At 40.3% G+C, this 17,890-nt stretch overlaps 1 protein-coding gene across 5 annotated transcripts in view; it reads right to left on the bottom strand.

Moving 5' to 3' along the window:
- The window catches only part of KCNQ4 (potassium voltage-gated channel subfamily Q member 4), a 332,459-nt gene that overhangs the window by 149,517 nt on the left and 165,052 nt on the right, over positions 1 to 17,890 (bottom strand). For all 5 annotated transcript variants that reach the window (XM_082246982.1, XM_082246978.1, XM_082246979.1 and 2 more), the window contains exon 2: positions 14,606 to 14,696. In XM_082246982.1, coding sequence (XP_082103108.1) covers positions 14,606 to 14,696 — 91 coding nt within the window. The remainder of the gene's footprint in view (positions 1 to 14,605; positions 14,697 to 17,890) is intronic.

The following is a 17,890-nucleotide window of genomic DNA, read 5'->3' as shown; positions in this document are numbered from 1 at the left end:
GGGAGGATTCAAAATGTCAGTGAGCTACCCGGAGTATCGGGCTCCCTGAGACTTTGAAATGCAAAATGAGTCACTCACACGATCTGGTTAGCGAGATGGGAAAGAGAGTCAGTCCTTCAGGAGCGTAGTCCAATCAGGTGAAACAAGTGAGGGAGAGGATCCTTGGAAGATGTACAGAATCGGTGACGTGTCCTTGTGATACAAGAGCGGTACTGCAAAAGAGGTGTTAGGAAAACAAACAGACAAAGAGAACCAGCAATGAGATAAACAGCAATCAAAAGCACAGAAAAAAAAAAAAAAAACCTAAAAAAAGGTCAAAAGACCAAGGGGCAACTGAGGCTGCAAAGCCTGTGGGGGTCAGAGTACGATGAGCGGTACTCTGGTACCTGAGAGGGGCCCGGAGAACCCGGTGAAGAGTGGGAACGTCCTCTAGGATTGAGCGTGGGAGGATCCGGACCTTTTAGTGACAACGTTCCAATCTGGTTGAACATGTCTCGGAGGCCGGTGACTGTGATTGCGTTGGTTTGGTGGAGGGTCTGGGACCATCCCCCACTGACGGAGGAGATGCAGGCCTTCATCTATGGTAGATACGTAGGAGGTAGAGCCTTGGTAAGTGATGCATAATTTAGCGGGGTACTTCCATTTGTAAACAACACGGTTGTTCCTCAGAGCCTTCGTGATGGAATTCAAATTCCTCCGCAGTTGGAGAGTGTGTTGCGAGTAGTCGGGCAAGACCTGAAATGTAGATGCTTGATCCGGGAGATGTTCCTTGCGGCGAAATGCATCCAGGATGCGTTCTTTGGCTTGAAAGAAGTGGATGCGCATGAGGACATCGCGTGGCACTTCTTGTGGGAGGAAGGACGGCTTGGGGATACGATGGATTCTGTCGATAGTGAGATCAGATGGAGAGAGTTCAGGGACGGCTTTCTTAAAGAGGTCACGGACAAAGTGGGGTAGTTGGTTAGAAGTCACCGTCTCAGGAATCCCCCTAATTTTCAAATTGTTGCGCCGTGATCTGTCCTCCAAGTGTGCTAGTTTGGCCTGGACTCGGCGCATATCCTCCTGGTATACTGCGTGCGAATCGACCAATGCATTGTAGGAGGTTGTGAATTCGCACATCTTGTTCTCCACTGTATCGACCCTGTCTCCTAAGTCAGCTATCTCCCTCTGGCAGCGTGACATGGCAGTAACAATGTTAGCTTGAAGGGATGTATGCAGCATATTTAACATTGATTTGATGGTGGAATCAGACACAGGCTGCCCTGTAGTCTGAAAGGAGGAAAACAGGTCTTGGGTTGGAGTGAAGGAGGATGCATCTGGAGCAGCAGCACTAACCTCCATAGCCAGTGTAGATTGCGCAGGGAGCCCGGGGTCCATCCTGGGTTTGGACTTAGCAGGGCTTTGGAATGATGGTGTGGGCGGTGTAGGCGGCGTGGGCGGTGTGGAGTTTCCTGAGCCTTGTTGTATTTCTCCCTGCCTTCCCGAGGAAGTGTGTGGCGGCGCGGGAGAGTGCAGCCCCTCCTCTCTAAGCTCCGGCGCGCTGGCCGCAAGAGGGTGGCGGGTCCCGCTGTGTGTTCTGTCTCCGCCGCCATTTTGGCGGAGTCCGGCGGGAGCCGCCGGGAAGAAGTCGGACAGCTTCTTTAAGTTGGCGGAGTTGTTCCTTCTCCTCCGTTGAGCCATAGTTTCGGCTGGGTGTTCCGACGTGCGGTCCGCTGGTGCAGGCGTCTCCTAGGGGTCTCTGATATGCAGGCGATGTGGAATTAGCCGGGATCTCTCAGGAACTCTCAAGCTATGCGGCCATATTCCTTGGCGGTCGCCACGCCCCCCCCCCAAATGCACATGTTTTTATCTGCAAAAAAATGTGTATTTATAGTTTTTTTAAATGTTAATTTTTTTTTTTTTGTAATTGAAAGTTAACCAGTGTCAATCACTAAAGGTGAATAAATATTGTGCAAGTAGTCACTACAATATTTTGGTGTTATTTTTATAATTATATACATTTTAATGATTTATTTTTTATTTTTATTATTAACAGTTGACGGGTGTCTCTCCTAATCAAAATGGGGCCTATTAAAAGGGATTATATACTGTGTATGTGCAATATTTTTTAATTAAATAAATATATTCGAATGTTGATTTTTTCGTTTAAAAGCTGGGTGGTGTGGGCAATGTTCAAAAGCAGCCTAGTGCAAGTGTTTAACTATTGTGAATGTATTTACTGCAATATTTTGGGACTTTATTTGGTCAAATAAATACAATCTGTTGCTGATTTTTTTTGTTAAAAGCTAGCTGGTAAGTGTCATTCAAAATGTGGCCTAGTAAAAGTGCTGTGCTGAATTTTGTCTGTGAAATAAAACACTCTAATTTTAATTTATTGAATTTTAAACTGGGGCCTGCTATCACTATTTTTGTGGTTTGGATGGGCAGTCATCCTAACAATGAATGCCCTACTAACGCTTCTCTACTTGTTTTAACAATACCTATTCACCTCCCCAACATCATATATTTAAACTATTCATGGAACTATGAATTTTCCCCAATCAGCATGCTAACCCTTACGTTGCCCAAACTGACAGGAGGCATCAGTTTCCCCAATATCCACATTTTTTCCTAGCCAAACCATCTCATGTGCATAGTGGACTGGAAGAGCTATAAAAGATACAAAAACTGGCATCATATTGAGCAACTTTTTTTCCTGCCAATGAATTAAAGTGATTGTAAAGTCTATTTTTTTCCAATAAAATAGCAAACATGCTATACTTATCGCCTCTGTGCAGTAGTTTTGCACAGGGCAGCCCGGATCCTCCTCTTCTCAGGTCCCTTGCTGGAGCTCCTGGCCCCCAGCTTGCTATGGGGGAACCCGAGCCCAGCTGCAGCTCTTTGTATCCATTCAGAGACGGAGCTGCTAATTGGCCCTGCCCCCTCTTTCTCCTAATTGGCTAACTGATTGATCGGCAGCAGGAGCCAATGGCGCTGCTGCTGTGTCTCAGCCAATCAGGAGAGAGAGCCCCGGACGGCTGAGGGACCTGTAGACATGCTGCAGATTCCTACCTTTTGTTATTCTGAAGATATAGCTGTTTTTTTGTCTGTGTCCATGTGCGAAATGAATGTGAATGGGAGTGATTTTATAATTATTAATCAGCTGCTGCACTTGCAGTGTTCTAATGGGGAAAGTTTCAGACTCTGCATCCCTTTAGATGTGATTTCCCTTTGGAAGGATCTCACAAAAAAAGAAAGGTAATTTGTAATAACATTCAATTACAATATGACTTTGTGTCGCAATTATATATACTATATTATTTTTTTTATTTGCTATTTTTTCCACCCACAAAAGTTTAAATACATTCCTCACAATCTTCAAAAATGTATTGATCTCTAATACAGCTAGCCCTTTGAACTTGTTGCTTTAAATCCTAGAATTCCCTTCTGGCCAAGCCAGTAATTTTCTCTCTGAATGACACCCTTCTCCTAGGACTTACTTTGACAAGAGCGCATGTTGTGATTTAAATGCCCTTAACGCACTGAATGAAAAAATAAAAATAAAATAAATGGCATATTGAAAAGCTTCCAGATAAGATACTTTTTGAAATTCCCCACAATATAGGCAACTTGATGCCCACAATCTTACACCTTTTGAATCTTTGTTTGTCTCACATTCTCACATTTGAGAAACCATGTCCCTACACTTGGGAATAATAAACAATAATAATAATAAACAACAAAATGAAAACTTTCCCTGCAAGGTTAAGGTATAATGTGCTTGTATGCATTGCACACTAGCACATTATGAATATCTAACTTTGTAACGCTGTCATCGCTGCAGAGGCTTCCATCTTCACCCGGTTTTGATTTCGGGTTCACAAGCTGCGGCTGCTTAAATGGTTGAGTCGCGATGATGTATCCATGCGGGAGACACGGCCGCGGCACAAAGTCCTAAAGAAATGGCACGGCTATGCCATTCCTTCAGAGCGCATGCGCTGGTGATGTTACCAGCTGCTGCTCACTAGTGCATGTTTAGGAGATATTAATTTAATCTACAGATAAGCTTTATTATAAGCATACCTGTAGGTTAAAATAAAAACAGAAAGTTTACTACCACTTTAACCAATACATTACAATAGAAGAGTTAGAGTGCAGTATGCTTTTTCTTTCAAAGTTCTATTAGCATCAATATCTAGGAGATAAGCTATAAATTAGATGGAGGTGTTACCACACTTCTGTGGTCTTGTTCCGTATGTCCACAGATATTCCAGACACTTATTGGAGATGTCAGGACTCCAAGGGATTCCTCTTACCTATATGTGGCACGAGCCTCTGAGATTCAACCATTCTTGTTCAAACTTCATTTGTCTCATCATCAACATTACTGGCATTACCCTGCCTTTTCATCCCTCTCCATTCTTACAATACCACCATAAGCATGAAACAATATAAACATACTCTGGTCCCCGTTTTTCTAAATGCAGCCAAACCCATGGTACTGTGACATTGGAAATCAACACCCTCTGCCTATTCAGGAATGGCTTTCTTGCATAAACACAATTGCCACCTTGGAAAAACTGATCAATAGTTAAACAATCCCTTCTCTTTGGATCATGTGTGTGATCGCACAAGTGTGAACCCAGCCTTAATCTGTTGTAGCTGCTACCAGTCATTTCAGCCCAGTTACTTCTAGATTAAAAAAAAAAAAAATCTAGTTTCATATTCAAAGCTACTTTTTTTTTTTGAGTAATGATTAATCAGATTAGTGTGCTGCTTCTGTATTTAATCTGAATATGGTGTCGCTGTCCATTGAGCTCGTACTACTCCATAACACCACATACAGCTTGAAGGCATCTCCAATAATGTGACTTAAAGGATTAGTGTCTTTCTTGTGTCATTCTCGAATGTTGAATAGAAAGGAGGACCCTTTTACTGATTTTTTTTTGCACTGGTATATGATCCCCATGGCAGTAACCAGGTCCCCGTGCCCTTTTTTTTTTTTGGACAATCCTTTACCTATTAGCCTTGAAAATGGGCAGAATTGATTTTTGACATTACCCCCCATCCCCCTTTCATAATCCTTAATGAGGTTAAAATTTAAACTTGCAGGTTTCAGACTTTATAATGTGTTTGACGAATTGCCTATACTGTAAACCAAAACTAAGCATATTTGCTCACTGTTAGTTGCTGGGCCTTGCCACTTATTGGCACTTGGTATAAAGCACTGTACAGTAAGAGAAAAAAGTATTGATCCCCTGCTGATTTTGTACATTTGCCCACTGACAAAGAAATGACCAGTCTATGATTTAATGGTAGGTTTATTTTAAAAATGAGAGACAGAATAACAACAAAAATCCAGAAAAAATGCATTTCAAAAAAGTTATAAATTGATTTGCATTTTAATGAATGAAATAAGTATTTGATCCCCTATCAATCAGTAAGATTTCTGGCTCCCAAGTGCCTTCTATACAGGTAAAGAGCTGAGATTAGGAGCACTCTCTTAAAGGGAGTGCTCCTAATCTCAGCTTTTTACCTGTATGAAAGACACCTGTACACAGAAGCAATCAATCAGATTCCAATTTCTGCACCATGGCCAACACCAAAGAGCTGTCCAATGATGTCAGGGACAAGATTGTAGATCTACACAAGGCTGGAATGGGCTACAAGACCATCACTAAGCACTTTGGTGAGAGGGTGACAACAGTTTGTGCGATTTATTCGCAAATGGAAGAAACACAAAATAACTGTCAATCTCCCTCTGTCTGGGGCTGCATGCAAGATCTCACCTCGTGGAGTTTCAATGATGATGAGAACGGTGAGAAATCAGCCCAGAACTCCTGATTTTAAAGCAGCTGGGACCATAGTCACCAAGAAAACAATTGGTAACACACTACGCAGTGAAGGACTGAAATCCTGCAGCGCCTTCAAGGTCCCCCTGCTCAAGAAAGCACATGTACAGGCCCGTCTGAAGTTTTCTAATGAACATCTCAATGATTCAGAGGAGAACTGGGTGAAAGTGTTGTGGGCAGATGAGACCAAAATCGAGCTCTTTGGCATCAACTCAACTTGCTGTGTTTGGAGGAGGAGGAATGCTGCCTATGACCCTAAGAACACTATCCCCACCCTCAAACATAGAGGTGGAAACATTATGCTTTGGGTGTGTTTTTCTGCTAAGGGGACAGGACAACTTAACTGCATAAAAGGGACGATTGACAGGGCCATGTACCGTCAAATCTTGGGTGAGAACCTCCTTCTCTCAGCCAGGGCATTGAAAATGGGTCGTGGATGGGTATTCCAGCATGACAATGACCCAAAACACCTGATCAAGGCAACAAAGGAGTGGCTCAAAAAGAAGCACATTAAGGTCCTGGAGTGGCCTAGCCAGTCTCCAGACCCTAATCCTTTAGAAAATATGTGGAGGGAGCTGAAGATTCGAGTTACCAAACGTCAGCCCCGAAACCCTAATGACTTAGAGAGGATCTGCAAAGAGGAGTGCGATAAAACCCCTCCTGAGAGGTGTGCCAACCTGGCGGCCAACTACAAGAAAGTCTGATCTCTGTGATTGTCAACAAGGGTTTTGCCACCAAGTACTAAGTCATGTTTTGCGAAGGGGTCAAATACTTTTTCCCTCACTGTAGCTGATTTGATCCATAATTAATTGCCAGCGTGACTTGCAGAACACCAGCTAGTTTTGTGGGGGTTTGGCATTCAGTATACACACCTAATATACTGAAACCAGTTTGAAAAGAGTTTTTAACTAAAAGTGTAAACTCTTAAACCACTTAAATTAGAATTTATCCTTTTAGGCTCTGTGCAGACTAGCGTTTTTTAAAAGTGATTGTAGAGTCTTGTTTTTTTTCTTTAAAAATAACAAACATGTTATACTTACCTGCTCAGAGCAATTGATTTAGCACAGAGCAGCCTGGATCCTCCTTTCTCGGGTCCCTTGCTGGCTCTCCTGGCCCTCCCTCCTGTTGAGTGCCCCCACAGCAAGTAGCTTGCAATTGGGGCACCTGAGCCGAGTCACAGCTCTGTGTGTCCATTCAGACACAGAGCTGCAGTTTGTCCTCCGCCCCCATCTCTCCTGATTGGCTAACTGATTGACAGCAGCGGGAGCCACTGGCGCCACTGCTGTGTCTCAACCAGTGAGGCGGGAGAGTCCTAGATGGCTGAGACACTCGTGCACAGCACTGGACAAAGAGGGGGCTCAGGTAAGTATTAAGGGGACTGAGGGGGGCTGCTGCACACAGAAGGATACATAAACCTTCTGCCTTTACAATCTCTTTAAGCTCCTAGAAGCTGTTATTAGCATTTTTTCTGTGCTCTTAGAAGCTAAATAGTTTTATCCTATGTGTCCTTGCACACTACTTTAGGCTATTAGCATTTTTTGAGCTTCAGCTTTTAGAAACAGACAAAAACAATTGTTTTTCTAAAGTTTCTTGGAGTGTTTTTCCAGCAGAAAAAAAAAAAAAACAGAATGCTCCTAAATGTTCCTAACTGGTTCTAACTGCTTCTAACGGCTTCTAAATGCTTCTAAATGCTACTAAATGCTACTAAAATGCTACTAACAGCTTTTTTTTTTCTTCATGTACTTCAAAAGCGCTAATAAAATGCTAATGCTGATAAAAGCTTCGGGAAACAAGAAACAAACAGAGAGCGCACCGGCCTAGTGAATTATCCTTAAAGCACTGTATTATAATAAGGTAAAAAAGGGGTACTCACAAACAATTTTTGGTATAGGCATATCATGTAAAAGGACTATGGAGTCCACAGTATCTCATCAGGATGAATAAAAACGTCCATAAGTTGGCTGATGCATTTCAAGGTCCTGCCTCTTCTTCAGAGCCTCAGAGTGGCACTAGTCCGGTGCGCCCTCTGTTTGTTTCTTGTTTCCAGTCATACAGACTTTCCCAGTCTTGTGAGGGCAGCAAGGCAGCATCTATCCGTATCAGCCTGGACAGAGATCTTTTTAGCTTAGCACCCGAGCCCCAAGCCAAAGTCACCACCCCGGACTAGGGGGCTACCCTCATGGGCCTCCGACAGCCTCCTCAGCACTCCATCTCCAGCTTCCACCTGACCTCCACTCTGCTCCTGCTGGGCTGACCCAAAGTATTTAAAAGGTGCAATCCCCCTGCTAGTCCATTTGGCCGGAAATTGTCTGGGGCCCTCATCAATACTCCAGGCAGCTCCTCCTAACCTCCCTCCCATTCTTCTGGAAATGTCTCCAAAGTTCCAGCAAGTAGGGGAAAGTACCAGAGGTACTACCTGATTAATCATTCAGGCTCCATGAGTTACTTACCCTGACCCAGATTTAACACTGGCTTGGCTGCCAGGCCAAGCCTAACGATTTCCCTACTCTACAAAAAAAAAAAAAAATATGTACAGCGCCTTGAAAAAGTATTCATACCCTTGAAATTTTCCAAATTTTGTCATGTTGCAACCAAAACCATAAATGTATTCTTTTGGAATTTTATGTAATACACAAAGTGGCACATAACTGTGAAGTGGAAAGAAAATGATCAATGTTTTCAAAGTTTTTTACAAATAAATATCTGAAAAGTGTGGCATGCATTTGTATTCAGCCCCCTTTACTCTGATACCCCTAACAAAAATCTAGTGGAATCAATTACATCAGAAGTCACAAAATTAGTAAATAGAGTCCGCCAGTGTGTACTTTAATCTCAGTATAAATACAGCTGTTCTGTGCAGTCCTCAGAGGTTTGTTAGAGAACCTTAGTGAACAAACAGCATCATGAAAGCCAAGGAACACACCAGACAGGTCAAGAATAAAGTCGTGGAGAAGTTTAAAGAAGGGCTAGGTTATAAAAAAATATCCCATGGTTTGAACATCTCACAGAGCACTGTTCAATCCATCATCCGAAAATGGGAAGAGTATGCCACAACTGCACACCTACCAAGACATGGCCATCCACCTTAAACTGACAGGCTGGGCAAGGAGAGCATTAATCAGAGAAGCAGCCAAGAGGCCAAATGGTAACTCTGGAGGAGCTGCAGAGATTTATAGCTCAGGTGGGAGAATCTGTCCACAGGACAACTATTAGTCTTGCACTCCACAAATCTGGCATTTATGGAACAATGGCAAAAAGAAAGCCATTAGACGTCTCGTATGCAGTTTGCTGAAGCCATGTGGGGGAAACAGAAAACACGTGGAAGAAGGTGCTCTGGTCAGATGAGACCAAAATTGAACTTTTTGGCCTAAGGGCAAACCCAATATGTGGGGGGAAAAAATAACACTGCACATCACTCGGAACACACCATCGCTACTTTGAAACATGGTGGAGGCAGCATCATGTTGTGGGGATGCTTTTTTCATCAGGGACAGGGGAGCTGGTCAGAGTTGATGGGAAGATGTGTAAGAATATTTAATAATATCTCGCTGTGCCTCCATTATGTCATAATATTTATACTGCTCTGAATATAGCAGTGTCTATTTATGTCAATAAGCAAAGATCTGTGAGGAAGGAGAATCTCCACTTATTTCCATAAATCAATATGTAGCGAATTCTTTTTAATTTATTAATTTCTTTTTAAAAGCATATACCAATCTTAGTGAGTACAGTCTACAGTATGGAATATATAAAAATATTTATTCACAAGACATGTATTCACAATAAATGATCAAACAGGAAGTGACAAAAAAAGATAACTCTACATAAAATACAAACTTAAAAACGATAAGTGCAATGTGATATTTAGCTCAATAATGAAAGTGAAAGTGAAACCAGATTACCTTTTCTCCAGGTATAGCATAAACCATAGGTAAGTATTCTATATAAACAGACCACAATTGTCTGCGAATCGCATAGCCGAAAGTCATTCCACTGCAGATGGAGCGAGAATAAGCCATGCAAAATGGAAGACTAAATTCGCAATAATGCGCTAAATCTGATATTAATAAAAATGTATAAAAACAAAAATCAGCTTTTTAGAGAAAAATCTACTATGTTTTATACGGCTGGGATTGTAATCTTATTACCCTTAAATATAAAACCTATAAGGAAGGAAATAAACAATATTGAATAATATCAAATAACATAGCAAGGAATATTTACCACACTTAAGATGGCTGCTAGCTTCAAATGGTCGTTACCAGAGTCCTAAGATGGATGCCTTTCTTAAGATGGTGGACAGTGAGGGAGGAGTTTTGTTTGGCGTCCCTCAAAGTTTCAGATGAATGATGGAGAAAGATGGAGTATGTCTGGATGAGTATATCGAGAGAGATTTAGTAGTGTGTGTGATGTATGTGTAATGTATGTTGGGCAATGTAATGTGTCCTCTCTCTCATCTGGGTTCTTCTTTTATATCGTATTAACAAAGGGCTATAAAAATTACCATAAGTTAAACTCAGAGGGATGAAACATTATCCCCATTGGTTGGGATATTCTATACCTTAACTGGGGAGGTCATAGTCACACCTCTCCTAATAGCCCAATATTTTGTATAATAAAGTTAAAGGATGATTTCTCAAGATTAACTATAAAACACATAAATGTCCATCTATCTCCATCATTCACCCTGACAAGTAATGACATTTCAATAATTATATTTTTAATACAATATATATTTTTATATTGGAAATATCTAAATTATCCCAAGACTGCATTTATTAGTGTGTCCAAAGGGGGCAGTATTGTACTGTTCATTAGATTTTATATTTAAAATAATTAGAACATATCCTTATCTGATGATCTTTGACCTGTCTGACTAGTGAAGATCCATTAATTATTTGACCATGCCATAGGCTGTCAAACATTTAGGCTAGGATTGGAAGATCTATAGTGTCTGGCTTGTAGTATTTAGGATACCTTAAACACTTAAACACAAACTTCACTGAAATTAGGTAATTAGTTATACTTACACATGTCCTTACACTTAAAATAAATGTATTCTAACATTTATTTATACATATATATACATATATATATATATATATATATATATATATATACATATTCCACCACATCAACAATAGAATAAGACTTAATTGTTGATATACAGTTTACACATAATATAAGGTATCTTTAACATTTATATTTTAAATGTCTGATGAAGAACACTGAGCCATTGTCTATTGTTGCAATACTTACAGACAGGCTGACACTACCATTATGTCTTATCTGATAGAGATGTCAATGTATCACCTTATTTATGATAAAAGGAATACAAAGACCTCTGTTGAAATTATAAGACCCTATTGTAAGAGAAATTTTGTTTAACAAGTACATATGAACTTTCCTTCACCTTCAAACAAGATGGAAGCTATTCTGTTCACAATGTATATGAGACTGAATATACATGGCTTTTTAAATCCATTTTTTTTTCTATTAGTTAATCACCCCAATACACCTGACAGATGGATGGAGCCAAATACATAGCAATCTTAGAAGAAAACCTCTTAGAGTCTGCAAAAGACTTGAGACTGGGGTGGAGGTTCATCTTTCAACAGGACAACGACCCTAAACAATGCAATGGTTTAGATCAAAGCATATTCATGTGTTAGAATGGTCCAGTCAAAGTCCAAACCTAAATCCAATTGAGAATCTGTGGCAAGACTTGAAAATTGCTGTTCACAGACGCTCTCTGCCCAATCTGACAGAGCTTGAGCTTTTTTTGCAAAGTAGAACAGGCAAAAACTTCACTCTCTAGATATGCAAAGCTGGTAGAGACATTTCCAAAAAGACTTGCAGCTGTAATCGCAGGTAAAGGTGGTTCTACAAAGTGCAAATATAGAGGAATATGATCCGAAGAAAACACAGTGACGTGCATCCTTCCCTAATGGGTAATGCAAGCAGAAAACAGAGGCCCTGGGACTTTAAATGAGGCAGGTCACAAACTAAGATATACAAAATTTGAATATAAACGTAATAATTTATTATACATACAGTAATTGATACAAATGTTGACATCAGTTACAAATATGATGCAGATATGTATACAAAAAAGGCCGACACAAAAAATGCAGAAAGTAAAAACATTAGTATAATAGTAAGATGTATTTAGTAAAAGTACATGGTTGTCGCTAAATGTTGCATCTATGCGTCTAAGTAGCTCTACGCGTTTTGTGGAACGCTGTCCACTCATCAGGAGCTTAAAGCCAAAGAGTTACCTGTAAATGTAAAATATGTAGGTTTGTAATGAAATGCACAAAATTAAAAAAAAAAAAAAAAAAAAATTATTGCCTCATCACTTACACATGTCGGCATAAAAATATACATAGCATCTGAGGGGGAAGAAATGAATGCGCCAGGGCAGACGTTTAAGCTCCTGACAGGGTTACATGAAACACGTAGAGCTACTTAGACGCATAGATGCAACAACAAGCGATGACAATGTACTTTTTTACTGAATATATTTTACTATTATACCAATGTTTTTACTATATGCAATTGTTGTGTGAGCCTTTTTTGTATACATGTCTGCATCATATTTGTAACTGATGTCAACATTTGTATCAATTACTGTACAGTAAAACCTTGGTTTGAGAGTAACTTGGTTTCAGAGCGCTTTGCAAGACAAGCAAAATTTTTAAAATAAATTTTGACTTGATATACAAGCGATGTCTTGATATACAAGTAGCATCATGTCACAACTGAGTATAAAAGAGAAGAGAGGCGCTTCTAAGTGTAGCAATATTGTTACATTTAATGAAGGTTTAATATTTAGCAGCTCACATGGTTGATGATTTGAAGAGGCACATCTAAGTATGCAGGCATCTGGGGTAAAGCTGTCCACATAGACCATCCTCCGCACTGCCATCTTCATCACACCCTTCCACGCTGCGCTCCACGAGCGATTCAAAGTCTAGCTTTCCGATCACTCTACTGCAGGGTAGTCTTCCCAATCACAATTGCAGACTGACATCGGTGAGAGCCAGTGGTTCAGAAGATGGTTGCACCTTCATTAAATGTGCCCATACTGCTACACTTAGAGGGGCCTCTCTTCTCTTTTATACTCTGTAGCTCCTGCTGGATTTTGCTTCTAATCCCCTTGTGGAGGCTGCCATTTGTGGATGGACATTTTATGATGACACAACCTATAACATTGCTATAATCTTTGTATATAGACTATAAACTGAAAGACTTATGAATAAATGGTTGTGGAACGAATCATCTGAGTTTCCAATATTTCTTATGGGAAAATTCGCTTTGATATAAGAGTGCTTTGGATTACAAGCATGTTTCCGGAACTAATTATGCTCGCTATCCTGTATGTATAATAAATTATTATGTTTATATTCTAATTTTGTATATCTTAGTCCATTACATGCCTCATTTAAAGTCCCACGGCCTCTGTTTTCTGCTTGCATTACCCATTAGGGATGGAGGCACGTCACTGTGTTTGCTTCGGATCATATTCCTCTATCTTTGCATTTAGTTGGATGAAAGACACACTGGTCCCCGTTTTTTTCTTTTTTTTTGAGATTTAGTGTATTTTTATACAAACCTACATATTATACATTTTCAGGTAACTCTTTGGCTTTAAGCTCCTGATGAGTGGACAGGGTTCCACGAAACGCCTAGAGCTACTTAGACACATAGATGGAACATTTCGCGACAACCATGTACTTTTTTTTTACTGAATATATCTTACTATTATACCAATGTTTTTACTATATGCAATTTTTTGTGTCAGCCTCTTTTGTATACATTTTTGCATTACATTTGTAACTGATGTCAACATTTATTTTACTGTATACTGTATACATGCAGTATCAATTACTGTATGTATAATAAATTATTACGTTTGTATTCTAATTTTGTATATCTAAGTTTGTGACCTGCCTCATTTAAAGTCCCTCTGCCTCTGTTTTCTGCTTGCATGGTTCTACAAAGTTTTGACTCAGGGAGGCCGAATACAAATACACGCCACACTTTTCACATATTTGTAAAAAAAAATTTGAAAACCATTTATCATTTTCCTTCCATTTCACAATTATGTGACACTTTGTGTTGGTCTATCACATAAAATCCCAATAAAATACAATTACGTTTTTAGTTGTAACAAAATGTGGAAAATTTCAAGGGGTAGGAATACTTTTTCAAGGCACTGTACATCCTAGCACTCTACACCACAGGGTGTTACGCTAGTTTAACTGAAAATAGTCACAAAAGTAATCAAATTTTGCATTATACAAAAATGTATGTATAAATGCAATTAACCTAATCTCCTGTTAATGACAGCAAGCAGTTAGAAGTAAGTATAGCACAGGAGGAGAGGAAAAACAAGAGTACTTACGTGGAGTTTATATTTGGAAGCATAATTCTGCCCATGGTGTGACAGTGTTGTGATTCTACATCATAGCAATATAGCTCCACTGGCCTAAGCATGGTTGTAACTACATGACATATTGCTTTGCTTTAGCCGCTGTTTAAGAAATGTCAGAGATGCATAGCAGGGATACTTAACCATTTTACAGTTTATACACAGTCTGTCCCTGAATGACAAAATTGTATAAAGTCTAAGCAGCTTCAGAGACTCAGCCAAACAAGGAGTGGAGCATGGGTTCAAAGGTAGGAGGGGTAGTAGATATTAAAAGATACTAAAGGTGATAAAGCAAATGTTAGACGGACAGAGAGAAAGAGGAGTAATATGGACTTCTCACCAGTATGAACAGGCCTTTGTTGGATAAATTCTGATATTCAGGAATTGTGGAAAATACTGAGAGCACCAGGCAGCTGAACACAAGGAAGAATCTGGAAAGAAAAGAAGGGAGTAGAATTAAACACACATATTTATGAAGTATATATTTTATACACAGGAATACCATTGCAATCACTTTTCTATTACTATTATTTACTATTAATATAAACAATAACAGCAGCGGAACATGTATTATAGGGTTCCTTATTTGATAAGGAATTGGAAAAATAAATGATAATGTATGATAAAAATGCTTATGCCTCCTGCATGTTACTCCACACATTTACATCAACATTATTTATTGTACTGCCTTACCAAGTAGGCATTTGCTGTAGTAATATGGAGCTGTTAGAAATAGTAGGAAAGATATGTTTAAATCAAATTATGTAGTAAAATGCTCCCCTTGTATGGAAAGTTTGCTGTCAGCCTGATATTCAGAAAAAAACATGCATTGTTATTCATTTACTTAATTTAGCACAACCATACATCTGCTTTGGGTACTTATAACACCTACACATATCAGTATCATAAATTCATCCGCAGTCTGCATTACCTCCAAATGGCCAAAAGAGGGAGCACAAAACACAGCTTGAGGCTGATAAAGTACAGGGCTTTGCAAAGGAACAGTATTACATTGTGAGTCCCAACTGATTTATGTAAAAATGTATATTACTATTATTATACAGGATTTAAATAGCGCCGACAGTTTACGCAGCGCTTTACAACTTGAGGGTAGACAGTACAACTACAATACACTTTAAAACAATAGGAATCAGAGAGCCCTGTCTGTTAGAGCTTACAATTTTAAGAGGGAGGGTCAAGAGATACACAAGGTAAAATAGTGGGGGGATGTGCTGATGGCGAAACAAAATGCACAGTTGTTAGGTGGGGGCCCGATAGGCTTCTCTGAAGAGATGTATTTTCAGGGATCGTCTGAAAGTGGAGAAAGTAGGAGATAGTCGGACAGATTGGGGTAGAGCATTCCAGAGGATGGGAGAGGCTTGGGAGAAGTCCTGGAGGTGAGCGTGGGAAGAGGTGACAAGGGAGCTAAAGAGCAGGAGGTCCTCAGGGGAACAGAGAGAAAGATTTACTTGGTGATTTGAGATTAATCAGCAAGTTGTAAATCAGCGCAAATCTACCCTTAAGTACTACAGTGTTTTAAGAACACCCTACCCCAAAAAAGCGCAAGTGCAAATCCAAATTAATCATTAATCATCAAAAAATGACATATTTTACACAGTAGCTGCTCCATGAAGACGTCAAATGACGAAAATAGTAGGGCAGGACTAGGACATTGGACACTACCGCGCATACACGATTCATGCTCGTGGCTTGGATGTGACAGTTGGAGGTGAAGAGCATAGGATGTACAGAGATACACAGTGGAACCCTTAGTGTCGGTTAGACACTTTCTGAATGTGAGTTTTAATATTTAGCTTTTAATAAACGGACATTATTTACAGAATTACACTATGTGGATCCTTTTTTCCTTCCATTACATGATATATCCCTATTCCCTACGTGCTCCTATGAGGATGTCTATATAATGGTGATCATATAGAGCGAATCGTGGACCTGCACGCTGGACATAATATATTGTTGATAAAAGGCACAGTAGCTGGTTTATAACTTTACCAGCCACTCCATCTGGTGAGTGAGTTTGGGGTGATTGGTGGAAGCAGCACTCAAGTTGTATCTTAGCACTCACCTGTCATAGAAGATTAATTTGCACTGAGTTTATGCACTTGTCTGCACTTTATTGGACTTTCTTTTGGGACGTTTAGAAATAATAATGAATGGAGATGACATATGATGGATTTTTTTGGATTTTTTTACATTATTTATTTATTGATTTTTTTTGCACTTTATTTTTTTTATATATTTATTAATACAATATGTAATTTTTTGATAGACACTTATAATCACTAAGGATTTGCACTTGCACTTTTTTGGGATAGGGTGTTCTTAAAACACTGTAGTACTTAAGGGTAGATTTGCGCAGATTTACTACCGTATATACTCAAGTATAAGCCGAGTTTTTCAGCATGTTTTTGCTGAAAATGCCCCCCTCGGCTTATACTCGAGTCACTGGCTTCACTGTGTTTTTAAAAATGGCGCCGCTCGGCGCCGACGTGTCACTGCGCATGTGCGGCATGCCCGGGAAAAGCAGAATGTGTTTGGGTTTTCCCGAGCATCGGCGGCGCATTTGCGGTGACGTAGTATTGGCGCCGGGCGGCGCAATTTTTAAATCGAAAGCGACTAACCGACAGGTAAGTGAGACTCCTTCGCAGCCCCTGCATTTCCTCATGCAGTGCTGCAGGCATGGTACAGGACATTCTCCTGTACCATGCCCGCAGCACTGTATCTCCTGTGCCATGCCTGTACATACTGTGCCATGCCTGTACTTACTGTGCCATGCCTATACCTACTGTGCCATGCCTATACCTACTGTGCCATGCCTGTACATACTGTGCCATGCCTGTACATACTGTGCAATGCCTGTACATACTGTGCCAAGCCTGTACTTACTGTGCCATGCCTATACCATCACCTGTGCTATGCCTATACCATCACCTGTGCCATGCCTATACCATCTCCTGTACCATGACCTGTGCCATGCCTGTACCATGACCTTTGTCATGCCTGTACCATGACCTGTGACATGCCTGTACCATCACCTGTGCCCTGACCTGTGCCATGCCCTTACCATGACCTGTGCAATGCCTATACTATGACCTGTGCCATCTCCTGTACCATGCCCGCAGCCCCTGTTTTGTGTCTTGTAGTGGTCCAGTTGGGTCCAGTAGCTGCTGCATTTCCCACCCTAGGCTTATACTCGAGTCAATACGTTTTCCCACTTTTTTTGTGGTAAAAATAGGGGTCTCGGCTTATATTCGGGTCGGCTTATACTCGAGTATATACGGTACTTGCTGGTTCATCTCATGCTGCCCAAGTCTGCAGCCAATTAGCAGCAACTACATACTTGAGCACACTTTTTAGAATAATTTATCACAATCGATTGTTTTTGGCGCCAGATCAAAATGTTTTTATTATTTTGAGATTAAGTTAGTGATGTAGCTGGGGACCAGGTTTTGATGGCTTTGTAAAATATGGTTAGTATCTTGAATTTAATTTGTAGGTTGAGTGGCAGCCAATAGAGGGATTGGCAAAGAGGAGTAGCAAAGACCGAGCGCGGTTTGTAAGGTGGATGAGTCTGGCAGAAGCGTTTATGATGGATTGAAGGGGG

Source organism: Pelophylax lessonae, assembly GCF_965119305.1.
Source record: "Pelophylax lessonae genome assembly, chromosome: 2".
In the NCBI taxonomy this organism is placed as follows: domain Eukaryota; kingdom Metazoa; phylum Chordata; class Amphibia; order Anura; family Ranidae; genus Pelophylax; species Pelophylax lessonae.
Note: the sequence above shows the minus strand (reverse complement) of the source record. Positions and strands in the feature narration are given on the sequence as shown.